This window comes from Lingula anatina, chromosome 2 (assembly GCF_051362555.1).
Source record: "Lingula anatina isolate TDL-2025a chromosome 2, LinAna3.0, whole genome shotgun sequence".
NCBI lineage: Eukaryota > Metazoa > Brachiopoda > Lingulata > Lingulida > Lingulidae > Lingula > Lingula anatina.
Genome location: NC_141768.1, coordinates 45,719,820 through 45,732,194, shown reverse-complemented (window position 1 = coordinate 45,732,194; position 12,375 = coordinate 45,719,820). Strand labels below are relative to the sequence as shown.

General features: G+C 37.1%; 3 protein-coding genes across 9 annotated transcripts in view; 1 reads left to right on the top strand and 2 right to left on the bottom strand.

Moving 5' to 3' along the window:
- Nucleotides 1-1,003: 1,003 nt before the first annotated feature.
- Nucleotides 1,004-3,959, bottom strand: LOC106161855 (cytochrome P450 3A41). The gene is made up of 2 exons (XM_013538927.3): nucleotides 3,124-3,959; nucleotides 1,004-2,686 (listed from the first exon to the last, which is right to left on the bottom strand). Exons 1-2 carry the CDS (start codon nucleotides 3,517-3,519, stop codon nucleotides 1,535-1,537), a joined length of 1,548 nt encoding a protein of 515 aa, XP_013394381.2. The 5' UTR covers nucleotides 3,520-3,959; the 3' UTR covers nucleotides 1,004-1,534.
- A 522-nt stretch (nucleotides 3,960-4,481) lies between these two features.
- LOC106161790 (stomatin-like protein 1) lies at nucleotides 4,482-11,056 on the bottom strand. Of its 4 annotated transcripts, none has more exons than XM_087006007.1 (10): nucleotides 10,947-11,056; nucleotides 9,906-10,107; nucleotides 9,438-9,538; nucleotides 8,912-8,978; nucleotides 7,951-8,033; nucleotides 7,136-7,339; nucleotides 6,753-6,808; nucleotides 6,088-6,236; nucleotides 5,737-5,940; nucleotides 4,482-5,462 (listed from the first exon to the last, which is right to left on the bottom strand). In XM_087006007.1, exons 2-10 carry the CDS (start codon nucleotides 10,093-10,095, stop codon nucleotides 5,263-5,265), a joined length of 1,254 nt encoding a protein of 417 aa, XP_086862133.1. In that variant the 5' UTR covers nucleotides 10,096-10,107; nucleotides 10,947-11,056; the 3' UTR covers nucleotides 4,482-5,262. The 4 variants fall into 4 exon arrangements, with proteins under 4 accessions (XP_086862133.1, XP_086862134.1, XP_086862132.1 ...); XM_087006008.1 differs by having other exon boundaries at nucleotides 9,906-10,104; nucleotides 10,947-11,049; XM_087006006.1 differs by lacking the exon at nucleotides 10,947-11,056 and adding an exon at nucleotides 10,288-10,335.
- LOC106161847 (solute carrier family 2, facilitated glucose transporter member 1-like) overlaps nucleotides 7,205-12,375 on the top strand; it is a 28,079-nt gene continuing 22,908 nt past the window's right edge. For 3 of the 4 annotated variants that reach the window (XM_087005998.1, XM_087005999.1, XM_087006003.1), the window contains exon 1: nucleotides 11,220-11,362. The gene's annotated coding sequence lies outside the window, so the exon portion shown is untranslated. Of the gene's footprint in view, nucleotides 7,351-11,219; nucleotides 11,363-12,375 lie in introns of those variants that run through there. The other variant, XM_087006001.1, reaches the window with a different exon arrangement.

Sequence of the window (12,375 nt, the reverse complement as noted above, 5' to 3'; positions counted from 1 at the left end):
CACCGGTCTTTACACTGGATTTTATACACATAAACTCTATACTGACAGAAAAAAATCCATTATTATTTATGTTGTAAAGTTAATGACGTACGCTTACACTTATTACAATTAGTAATAAAAGGTAAATCAAATAGATGAAAAGTTAGTGGTATTGAGTGTAAGTTAAGTTTCATAAAGAGTCAACAAGTGTAGAACGTTTTTATTGTCAGATGGAAAACGCACAGTCAGTAACAGTTAACGTGATTGGTTAATTTCATAATGGATTTTAATTTTCATCAACTGTTTATCAAATGATAACTGAGTTTTGGATATGATTCAGGTATGAGTAATTCAAATAGTATTATTGTTAATTCTAGTTGAAAACAAGGTTCTCAGACATTGCCTAATAAGGGTTTTATGGTTAAGTCAACATGAGAATGGAAAGTTTCTGGAAATCACGCCATAAACAATGAAAAGAACACAATTACACGCGTGATCAATACGGAGAATTAGAGAATAAATACTCTAAAATTGCATGAAAAGTGAGGAATCCAGAACGTCATCGTCGTTTCAATATTTTCAATGCATCTGTCCTACAAGCATAATTTTTTAATGAAGTTTAGCGGAGACAAATGACCAACCACTTATATTATGAGTTTCATATGGAGATATTTCATATTTGGACCTGTCTTTTTCATTTTCACCGGTTTGGTAATTTATTAGACCATATTTACGTTCTTTACCCAAGAAGAATCAACGACTCTCTCAGGCAGGTTATGGGCGTACAGAATCGCACTTATTGAGAAATAAAGAGGCACTGGAGGCCGTCTCTAGGTCATTGCGACCCGTACGCTCGCACTTGAATGCTGATCTCATACATGAGTGATGTACATAGTACAAAGATAGTCTGCCAAGGTTAACGATGAAGTCAGCTGCAGTAATATTTTTCAAGATATGACCTCAGCGGCCTCTCCCGATCCTCAAGAGACATATATGGTTAGAAAAAGTGTCGATGTTAGCTATGGAGGTTACATCAGATTTATTTTTAAAATTCGTTTCATGGTGCCTTAACAGTGCATTTGACCGTAAATGCTTGTCATTTTTCTGGGTTAAGAAATTTGCTCACTAACATTTTGCAATATATAAATATTTTCAACATCGTGACAAAATTGAATATAAAAATGTTTAAATGACAAAGCTCCTTATTTCATCTACTTTGTAAGTGATGCTTCCTACAAGCACTTTGTTCTCTATGAAATAATTTTTTTAAATTTTCTGTTGCGAGGGTAGCTAGGCTATATTTGGCCAAATACGGTTAGAATTCGTGGCCCGTGTCTTTATATGTCCTCGAAACAGTTCATTTTTCAGCCAAACACTGAATTGTTCTGCGGTATCATGTTCTGTTTTGTGATATGTAATCATGGAACATTTAACATCATCATGTTAAAAATAAGAAGAGTTCAGAATAATATGATACGACCTCGTACATCGCATGAATTCACAGTCAGTGACACGAAAGAAGCAAAAGGGTATAAAAAGTTAATGTTTATCTTCTCTAAACTGATCTCTCTTCTACTTTCAACCAGATTCCCTTTTCGGGTTTCATAGGCTTCGTCTTTGACATCACCAGTGGGATTTGCGTCTCAGAGCAAGGCTTGAATGTGAGACGTTGCAGAACTTTTACCAAGACGATCTTCATCTCAAGCAGGGCCAGCCTCATACCGATACAGTTGCGGGGCCCCATACCAAAAGGCATGTAGGTGTACGGGTTCCTCTTTGCTTTGGCTTCTGGGGTGAATCGTTCTGGGTCGAACTTCTCAGGTTCTGGATAATTTTCAGGATCCAAGTGGATAGGATAGATCGGAATTACCACGGCCGTCCCTTTGGGTATGAAAAGGCCATTCACAGTGGTGTCTTGGTTGGCCACTCGATCCACACGAATGCCAACGGGATACAGTCGCATTGACTCGTTTATGACCTGCTCCAGATACGTAAGCTTGGACACGTTGTCGTAGGTCGGTTCGGCACCTTGAAGAACATCGTCAATCTCCTGAACGAGCCGTTGTTGCACCTCTGGGTGGGTCGCCAGGAGATACGTAATAAACCCCAAGGTATCGTTAGTAGTGCTAAAACCCGCTGAGAAAAACAGCATACCGTTGCCTGCAATTTCGTCTGTCGTCAATGCCTTCTTCTTCCATTTTCCAACTTCTTTTTCATCTTCTGCCAGCTCTGAAGTGGCCATGTTGTGAGCATTTGACATAAGCTGTAAAAAATCATTGAAGTGTCCCTCCTTGGCTTGTTCTCTTTCTTTCAATAGGTCTTCGGTGATTTTTCCGAAATATTGAACCGGGCCAGCGAAGGCATTGATACCAGGGATGTATGGAAGTATCGGCTCAAGAAACTTCATTAGGCGAGGGAAGAAGAAAAAGATTACAATAAGTGGGTTGCCAAATCCGACGTTGTTCAGGCGATTGGCATTAACAACAAACGGGTGGTTTGGGTTGTTCAGAGAGTCGACCTCGATTCCAAATGCAGTCGCAGATATGACATCCATGGTGAAGCAGCCCCATATGTTATTATCAAAGCTTTCACCAGCTTTTGCCTTCTTTGTCAGATTGCTGACCAAAGTTTCTGCACACTTATTTATCATTTTCTCCATATGTCGAAGCTTCCCGGAACTGAACGTTGGAGTCATAGTGCTGCGCATCTAAAATAACGAAACAATATATATTTCATTATTATTTTAGAAACAATAATTGTTTAATTAGTATCTTACTTTGAACAACAACCAGATGAATTACTTGCCATCTATTCGATGGTGGCATACAGTGCGCTTTCAGAGAACAGACCAGATCAGAACTGCTGCGGCGTTTGGTCTACCGTTAGGACAATCAGCAGTAAATAACAGGCCATTTTCTTCCCTGGTTTTTGTAAAAGCTAGAAAGGTCTCTGTTAGAGATAAAGGTTAAATGATGGAAAGGGGAGGGGGGGGGTTAATCAGTTAATATTAGAGAAAACAGAATACCGCGTGAGGGGGTAGGTAGGTTAGTAGGTAGTGTTGATGTGCAGCCTGTGTAGCTCGAGATGACGTGAACGACGACGACAAGTTATATAGGTGTAATGAGCTGAAGAAAACTGATTTACCTGTTTCCAGTATTCTCCTTTGACTACAAATACTGATCTGTCAATCGGCGAAATTGTTGTAGCCTCGTCGACATTCCTGTCAGTGAAAATGTTTGCCTGTTTTACCATCACCTCTTTCACCATGTCGGTGTCAGATATGATAATATCCCCCAAGAAGTTATCCATGATACCCGAGGACAGTGCGGCCACTTTACCATAGGTCCTGGTGACATAGAGATCGAAGTCGCATATACCATACTTCATCAAATCTATAAAAGGCCCAATGATAGGGAATGGCGTTGGGCCAGGGAGACCAAACTTGCGTCTGTTGTCCCTGGTGTAGTGAAGATAGACGATGGTCATAATTGCTATGGTGCACAGGCAAACCAGCCATGATGGGATGAAGAAAAGGTCCATCGTGATTAAAAATCGTTTAAACCGAAAAATTTCTGTCCTCTTTTCGTTTCAGTCAGGATAAAATGACGACTGTGCCGAGTTGTGATGTTATAATATGGTGAGGTGTCGTCAGCTGACCCCAATCTTGAACGAATATAAAAATTACACGGTCCGCAGTATCTTGACAAGTGCAAAGTACGAAGACGGGCTCGCTTTAGATCTTGGTTCTTGAATGAGCATTTGACGCTAATTTGACCAGCGCAACTTTAACAGAATGCTGAATACTGTGCAGTATACAGCTTACTGTTTACTTTCTGCTGCTGCAGCGTTTTCCTCCGTTGTTTACCTGACTTAGTTGTATTCAGTTCTGATTTGTCAGCGATTTGTGTGTACGATAGAGAAAAATAGGTCACTGGGTTTAGTTGACAGACGCACATTAGTGTGACCAAGAAGTTGGTGGTGGTGGTGGTGGTGGTGGTGGGGGGGGGGGGGGGGGGGTAGCAATAGTCCGAATGTTCAATAGTCCTAATGTTCACTATAGAACCTTCGGAGCAACGAACCTTTGATCAAAAAGCTGGTGAAAATGTTACGATTTTTCGGACTAATGAACGTTCGGACTATCGAGACGGCCCCGTGGGGGACAGGCAACTTTTAAAGTCAATTATCGTTGCCACAGTGATCGACTACCGGTTCTTTAGTATATCGTCACATCCATGAGTTAAAAAGTTCAAAACGGATTGGGGATACATAACAGAAGACTGAAATCAGTAAAATCCAACTCCTGTGCATGTTTTTATAGACATATTTCCATCCCGTTTCATGAGAACACATTTGCCTGTTAATATTTTTAAAATATTTGACACTTTATAGGGCCTTATATTTCTTATTGCAACACTGTGAACCAGATCTCCTCACTTTAGACTGTACATGTGTACAACCTACAGCCGGTATTTTAAGACATAACCAAATATTTTAGGCCAATATACATGTATAATATTATATTCAGTCTTGTTTATTACACACATACATATACAAGTATAAATTCACATTAAAAGAATCAAATTAATATATTTTCATATATGTTTAATAGAAACATTAACACAATTAATTTTGTATTGTAATTTAGCAGAGAGAGTTTTGAGACCACACACACATATGTAATGACATAGGATATTATATATATATATATATATATATATATATATATATATATATATGCCTATATATAAGACTGGAAACAAAATCTAAATACCATTTTGACCCTAGAAAGTAGAGCAATACAACAGGTCACAAAACTGATGCAGAATTCATGTAAGACATGAAAAACAGTTAAAAAGAAAAAGGACTGGGATAGAAGGGTGTTATATGTATGAATTAACCCTTTTATTATCACTTTCCTTGACCTATGAAAGGATAATATCATGTTATAAACTGGTATAAATTGTCTCAAGACCAAAAGATTCTCATATAATCTTATTTTAAATGTAAGGCACCTTTGATGAGTTCTAGCTTCCACGTAATTCTACTTTGTCCCATGATCAATCAGTAGTACTAGTATACCGCGGTAAGTCCACTCAAAAACAAGTTATTTCTCAGCTTCAATGAAAAGATAATAAAAGGCTGTATTTTACCAATAGTAACTTTCAAAAAAGAATTTTTCATCAGCAGTTTTTTGCAAATTAAAATTATTCATCTAAATCGATCCTGATTAAAATGTTTGTGTTAATTGGAGAAGGGGGGAGGGGAGGATATCAGCTAGCAACTTTATAACTTAAGCTTGTCTATCAGAACCTCTAGCTTCATGGCTGCATTGGTGTCCCCAGTGACAGAGAGCTGTCCTGTAATATAAGCCTGCATGGCTCCCATCCTGCCAGTCATCAGGCTATGCAGGGTGTCCTGGTCCAAGGTGAAGGTCACATCTGCCGGTCCAGAAGGAGGCTTTCCCTTTCCCACACTGCCATTACCTGCAGAAAAACAGTAAGATAAATGCTGTGTTAAACATAATTTTTCTGGCAGTAAAATTTATATTGACAGTCCCTATGCTGGTATGCAGTATGTTCATACACAGGCATCATTACAAATACAAGTAAACAAAAATATTTATGTTATATTTAAGTAAATTTGGTTTATATCTTGTGGATTATAAAATAATTGACACTTAATTCCCCCTTCTACTATCCATATACTGTCATGTTATATACAAAACAATTGCAAAGCATTGTTCTCTGTCTTAATTACCAGTTTTTAAATCCAAGAAGAAAAAATCTTTGGCATCCTCATCAATCTTCAGTATAAATTCATACACAGTTCCAAAATTCCTTACTAGCCCCTCACTCAGTAGGGGTCTGACAGCCTCTATGATGTCCTGGGGTGTTGTCAGTGTCCGGGTGGATGCTGATGCCACTGGAGAAGGAGCTGGTATGGAAGGAACTGTGGGAGAGGCTGAAATGGTCAGTAAATAAACCATAAAATAAGCCCAAAAGCTTATAAAATATTTTTAACTATTTTAAAAAGTGTTCTCAATATAACAAAATATCCAAATAGAAAAAAAAAACAATGATTTATTGACACCATAAGAAAGTCTCCCACCTTGGACTGGCCCTGTTGATGAAGCATGTGCTGCTATCTGTTGGAATGCTCCCATAATTCCTGCTGGGAGACCTGAACCTATGCTGCCACCTAGAAGTTTGTTCAGTGGATTAGCAGGCTCTGGCATGGATATTATTTTCACAGCAGACCTTCAATGAGAAAAAAAAACATGTAAATAATAAAGAAAATAGCATTCTCATTTAATGATCATTAATTTTCCTTACTTTGCCAAAATTCCAAAACAAAATAAACAAAAACCTTGCTTCTGCCCCAATTTGTTGAGCCTTTCAATCAAAGCACACTGAAATCGAGGTATAAGTAAGCTCAGCATCTGTGCTACATTTTATGGGCACATTTGGAACACCCAAGATATATGTAGTTACTCAGTTCACATATCATTTTAAGTGTGCTTTGTTTAAAAGAGACAAAATGCCAGTATTATCTATATACTCAATATACTTCCATTCTCAAGAACTGTATTCTTAAGAATACAGAAAAGCTGATAAATACAAGTACATAAGAAACAAGAGAAGGTGTTTAAGTCTGTTAATGTGATTGCATTCAGCAAGAGTTCCCATGGAGTTAGAGCACACAAGTAAGTGCACAGTAACTCATTGTGAACAGCCCTTTGCTAATGCATTAGGTTTTGTATACATTTATCTTACATTTCAATCCTGCCTACTTCCAAACCCCATAGAGAGCATGTCTTGTTGACATCTGCCTGAAATAAAGAAACAATTATAAAGCACTTTAGTTTTTAGACCACAGTTAAAAATGTACTAGCTTGAGCTAAAAAAAATTACTAAATGCTTAATACAGTACACACACACCATCTCGGCAGAAAATGGGATCATATGATTTCATTACTAAGTGCCTATCTAATCCTTATGTTGTCCTGTACACTGTCAATGCAGTTGGTGAGATGTTGCATTTTAAGTCATAGCGAGCACTCTTCATTTATTCAAACCTGATGTCACACACTACCACATAAATAAATTAATTAATTTAAAAAAAAGGGCATTGCATTAGATGTGCCAGCATTCCTCACCTGTGTTGCAGTACATATAGTAATCTTGGTATTTTGTATATCTGTTAATTCTAGCTTAGTTAACTGGTTCCGCAGGCTGGTCTTGGTCAGTTCCCTGAGGGCATGGTTGGGGTCCTGGACACTGGTGACAAAATGGACAGGGTCAGTGACCCTGTAGTGGACATCAGCTCCTGTCTCTATCACTCCATTGTCCGAGGTGAAGACCTACATGAAAGGTAATCAAAATTAGTGACTGAGTACAGAGTCTTGAGCCTCCTGTTCAAAGTAAGAAAAACAGCCTGGGCTCATTCTAGAATAAAAAATATACATATATTTCTACTAAATAGCAGAATAATTGTAACCAAATCAAATTTTGAAACTTTATGCTAAATCTAGCAACAAACAGTAAAAAGATTACACTTTTCTTTGCAAAATTAGGGTACCCTTAACATAGATATTTAACATTTACCATGCAGAGAGCCTTATTATTAAGGAAACAAGACTACACTTTCAGGAAATACAATTTTACACAGTCTGGAGTTTGATTATTGTAACAATTGACTGTTTTTCTGTCGGGCACACACAGTGCACATGCTCAATGTTGTATACCTGCATGTACATGTACCACATTTAATACATATAGTATTACATAATTTTTAAGTAAAAAGCATTATTTTCACTCCATAAAGAATGTTTCCGCTCTTGACAAGTGTAAATTTAAAGGTATATAATGTCCATACATTGCATCAGGCACTTGTTTATTGTTACATATTTTCTAAACATGATGAACTAGCTAACAACTGTGTCAATGCAATCTCCATTTCTAAAGAGCTCACCTGAATAGGAGGCACACTGAATGCCTTGGTTCTCATATCTACAACTGTATACCTGTCCAAGCAGGGGAGCACCATTGTAACACCTGAAAAGCAATGAAATAATTAAGATTGTGCGTAAAATGATTAAAACTAAAGCTTAATCTTCCAAGCACACCTTTCTGTTAAGGGGGCATCTCGATAGTCCAAAGGTTCATTGGTCCGAAGGTTCATTGGTCCGAAAAGTGGTAACATTTTCATCGATTTTTTCATCAAGGGTTCATTGGTCCGAAGGTTCTATAGTGAACATTCGGACCAATGAACCTTCGGACTATTGAACCTTCGGACTATCGCTATGGCCCCTCTGTTAAAAGCCAAACCCTGTTAAAAAAGTCATATCCAATGGAATGCCAACGAGATCTGTGATGAAATGTCGGACATAACTGTATGGAAATCACCCGAGATTTCCATTTTGAACTAGGGTATCTGCACAGCATGATGTCAAATGAGACTAGAAAACGTGTTGAGTCTACAAGAGGTGGAGTTCATTTTTCAGTGAAAAGGGTGAAACTTAATACCCCAAGAATAATGACTTACAAAGTGATACAAATGCAAAACATAATGCACTAATATGCATCATAGTGTAATAGACTGTAATTCCACTGATCTTAAGAAAAACACTACCAGAAAAATATGTGTGGATAAATTCTATCAGAATTTCTTCATTGTTGCACTGCACTTGCCAGTTACATTGTAAGTCTTTCATCATAACCAAAACCATATTCCCCTTCAAATCAATCAAAATCTCACATGATTTTATGCTTAGTTGTGAGATTTTGGGCTCTCTTGGACGATTCTCACTGCAGTTTATGCAAAATCAGGCAAAAATCATCATTTGAAATATTTTCCAAGATCCTCAGACTATTTTCAGGGACATGCACCCTACTTTTAAGGGGTGCCCCTACCAAGATTTTTTTTTCCTCACCTGGTCCCTTGACCCCTCGTCTTCTTCCCAGCCTAAAGATGACCACACGTTCAAACTGTTTACAGACCTGAATAAAGTAATGCAAATATGAGTTATATGACAACTATTCAAAATGCTGGAATCAATGTAAATTTAATTTTATTACATGTACCTGCTAATTATTTTAAGGAATGCCATGATGGGATATGCAGTAACTGTGGAAAGAGGTAAAAACTGAGGACCAACTTATATTAGAGTCTACTGGCTATATGAAAAATTATTTATTTAGATATTATTGTGAACAGATAAACTATATAAGTACTGTTATACAAACCAGTATATAACACAGGACTTACCTTGAATACAAACCATCCTGACACAGGTATTGTTATACAAACCAGTATATAACATAGGACTTACCTTGAATACAAACCATCCTGACACAGGTATTGTTATACAAACCAGTATATAACATAGGACTTACCTTGAATACAACCATCCTGACACAGGTATTGTTATACAAACCAGTATATAACATAGGACTTACCTTGAATACAAACCATCCTGACACAGGTATTGTTATACAAACCAGTATATAACACAGGACTTCAACAAAATTACTGTAACACCTGGTCAACGTTGTGGGGCCTGAAAATAATATTTACTTTTATTCATAAAATTTCAAGAATGCAAAAATTAGCAAATGAACTTTATGTTAAAGTAAATATTGTTGCCATATATCTATGTCCCTCTACTTTCTCTAAAAGATCCCTCTGCCTAAACAGAATCCTAGAACATAAGTTATACTTTGGGGGGGGGGGGGGGGGGGGTACTGTCATTTTTTTTTTTAACAAAGCACACAGCTAGGAACAGATGTAAAATACTTTAAGCATGCATTCCGGTATAGCATATTTGGGAAACCATACATAATTCCAGCATGATAAAAGTGTAAACTGTCACCAAAATGTCATTATGTTTTACATAAGACTTAAAAATCCCATGAAAGAACCTCTACCTGCTACATCATCAGGCTCTCTTCTATTATCGTCCCTGTCATTTCCTTCATATGAGAAATACCTGGATGAGCCACCATTAGATGATGTTGCATGCTGACCAGGCATGCCACCATATTGGAAAGCCGATGAGAAATCTATTTTTAGGCCTTCATTTTCAGACATGGGTATACGGGTGTATTTGGCAGTCATTCCTGAGTTCTGCTGAAGATATATATACAAATACACACATTATGATACAATTCCCTATGATACTTTATGCTAGCACTTGTCTACTGGTACACAAACATACATGTGTGCACATGTGCTATCAGTATTGTACATGTATTTATGGCTAAACATGGTGTATGTATTATGGTTGTGTATTTAAGATACAACACTCACTGGCTTCATAGTTATAGAACTCTAAGGAAGCCTAGTCTATGTGCCATGCTGAAACAGGTACAGTATATCTGCCAAAAAAAAGTGTCTGGTGGTTAACAAACTGAAAAGCAGCAAATTTCACATCTGTTCAGCAAAATTCCATTACAAAAGATATCTATCTGGTAAATAAAATTAATTAACCTAGAAATAACCAAAATCAGTTAGTAAAAGCCAAGTTGGGGCAAAAGAAAGATTTCAATGTTATACGTTCGCCACATACACGGTCTTGCAAATTACCAGTTTCACTCTGAACAAATTATCAAGATTATACATGTTGACTACCATGGTACCTTGTTTTGATATCTCTCAAACTTGTGTTTTGAACTTCATTTAATTATTTTGATCCCCCTTTTAAAGTATAGACTCGAATGAAGTCCAATCTTATTTTGCAGTTATAAGTAAATACAAGACGTACTGGGCACATATATTATGTTAATGGACGTACAGAATTTGGCAGAACATATACTGTACATGTACGTACTCAGTACAAGTAAATTAATGCCGACCGGCAAGACCGATGTAAAAAAAAACACTACTTATCAATATCCAGCTTATGAATATATTTGTCAGCAGTAAGATTTTAAATCTAAAAATATAATTATCTTTCAAAATTTACATACATTTCATTATAAATGACACATTTCAACGGGAAATAAAATCCGATGTCGTAACGATCTCGTCCCTTGTGTTTGTTTTCCTTTAGAGCAGAGCTAACTGCACCACCATAAAAAGTTTCGCTTTATCTCTTTTTAAAAAATGAACAGAAAATTTTAACTGATGTCATATAAAATATTCTAATTGCCTATTTTAATATTATACTGGGATTATTTAAAAATTATTTGGAGGAATATAATGTTACGTAACAGAAACGAAGAGTGTAAAACTAAAGGCAAATTATGGGTAACTTCGCAACACTAACCTCTTTAGTTCACGAAGACACATGTGACGCATGTCTTGCAAAGGAGCATTTCATGTAACGCATTTCACGTGTATAACAGATGTTTAAATGATTAAGGCACAGATAACCGGAGAAAAGGTAAGTTGGCGAGCTGTGCAGATTTGTATCTCTGAATGTTAAGCCATGAGACCGCCCCACAACCGGCACCGGCTTTTATTGCTAATTCGATCAGTGATTGTTAGTGAGTGGAAAAATCCCGAAAAGATCTATATTCGAGTTACGAGCGAGGTCTTGTCTCTGATTGTTAACGCGGCTACTAACGGTAAACGTTGATGCGGTACAGTGCCTGCAGTGATATTACATCAGTGCTGCTTCTTTTAACCTACTTTCTGACGCAATAATTTTATATAAGATTATCGAAATATCCTAAGGGCTGTTAGTTTCTGTTGCCAAGGCGTTTTTATTAGTGAGTGCGGATTAAATGTACACGTATATTCTGGCATTTTCACCTCTATTATTGACAAATAATATTGACCCAAGGACAATGCATAGCTACGTTTCTAGAAGCGAGTGCTGGTATCTTAATTTTAAAAGATAAGCGAGATATCTGACGTGTGGTTACGTAACAGGCCCGTAGCTACAAGTAGCAATTTCAAAAAATAGTGGGGGGCTTTTTCCTAAAAACTGGACCTTTTACCATGAAACCTTCATGTACCTAGATAAAATCTTATCCAGAGGGGACCTTTTCCTGGCAAAAAGGGGGGTTCTTTCCCAACCACTCCTGGCTACAGGCCTGCGTAAACAGTCTATAAATTATGTATAACTGTTAGTGCTAATGTGTTAATGTGATTATTGCTGATAGCATAAACATAAGGCACTAGTTAAACTAGTTAATGGTACATCCTGTTTCATAAAATGATTAAAATAGAACATCAGTCAAAGCAAAGACTGGTAAGAATTCGGCCCTACAGTTTAGCATTTCAAGAGGTCTAGTGCCCAGTTTCTTAATTAAGCTCTTAGAACAAATAGTACCAGTACGTGATTGTTTTGGAAATGATTTTACCTTTGATTAAGTCCCTAGAAGTATAGCATAATTTGTAGGGTAGTCATTTGTAAAATGTCTTAAAGTCATTGTTACAAAATCAGCTTTA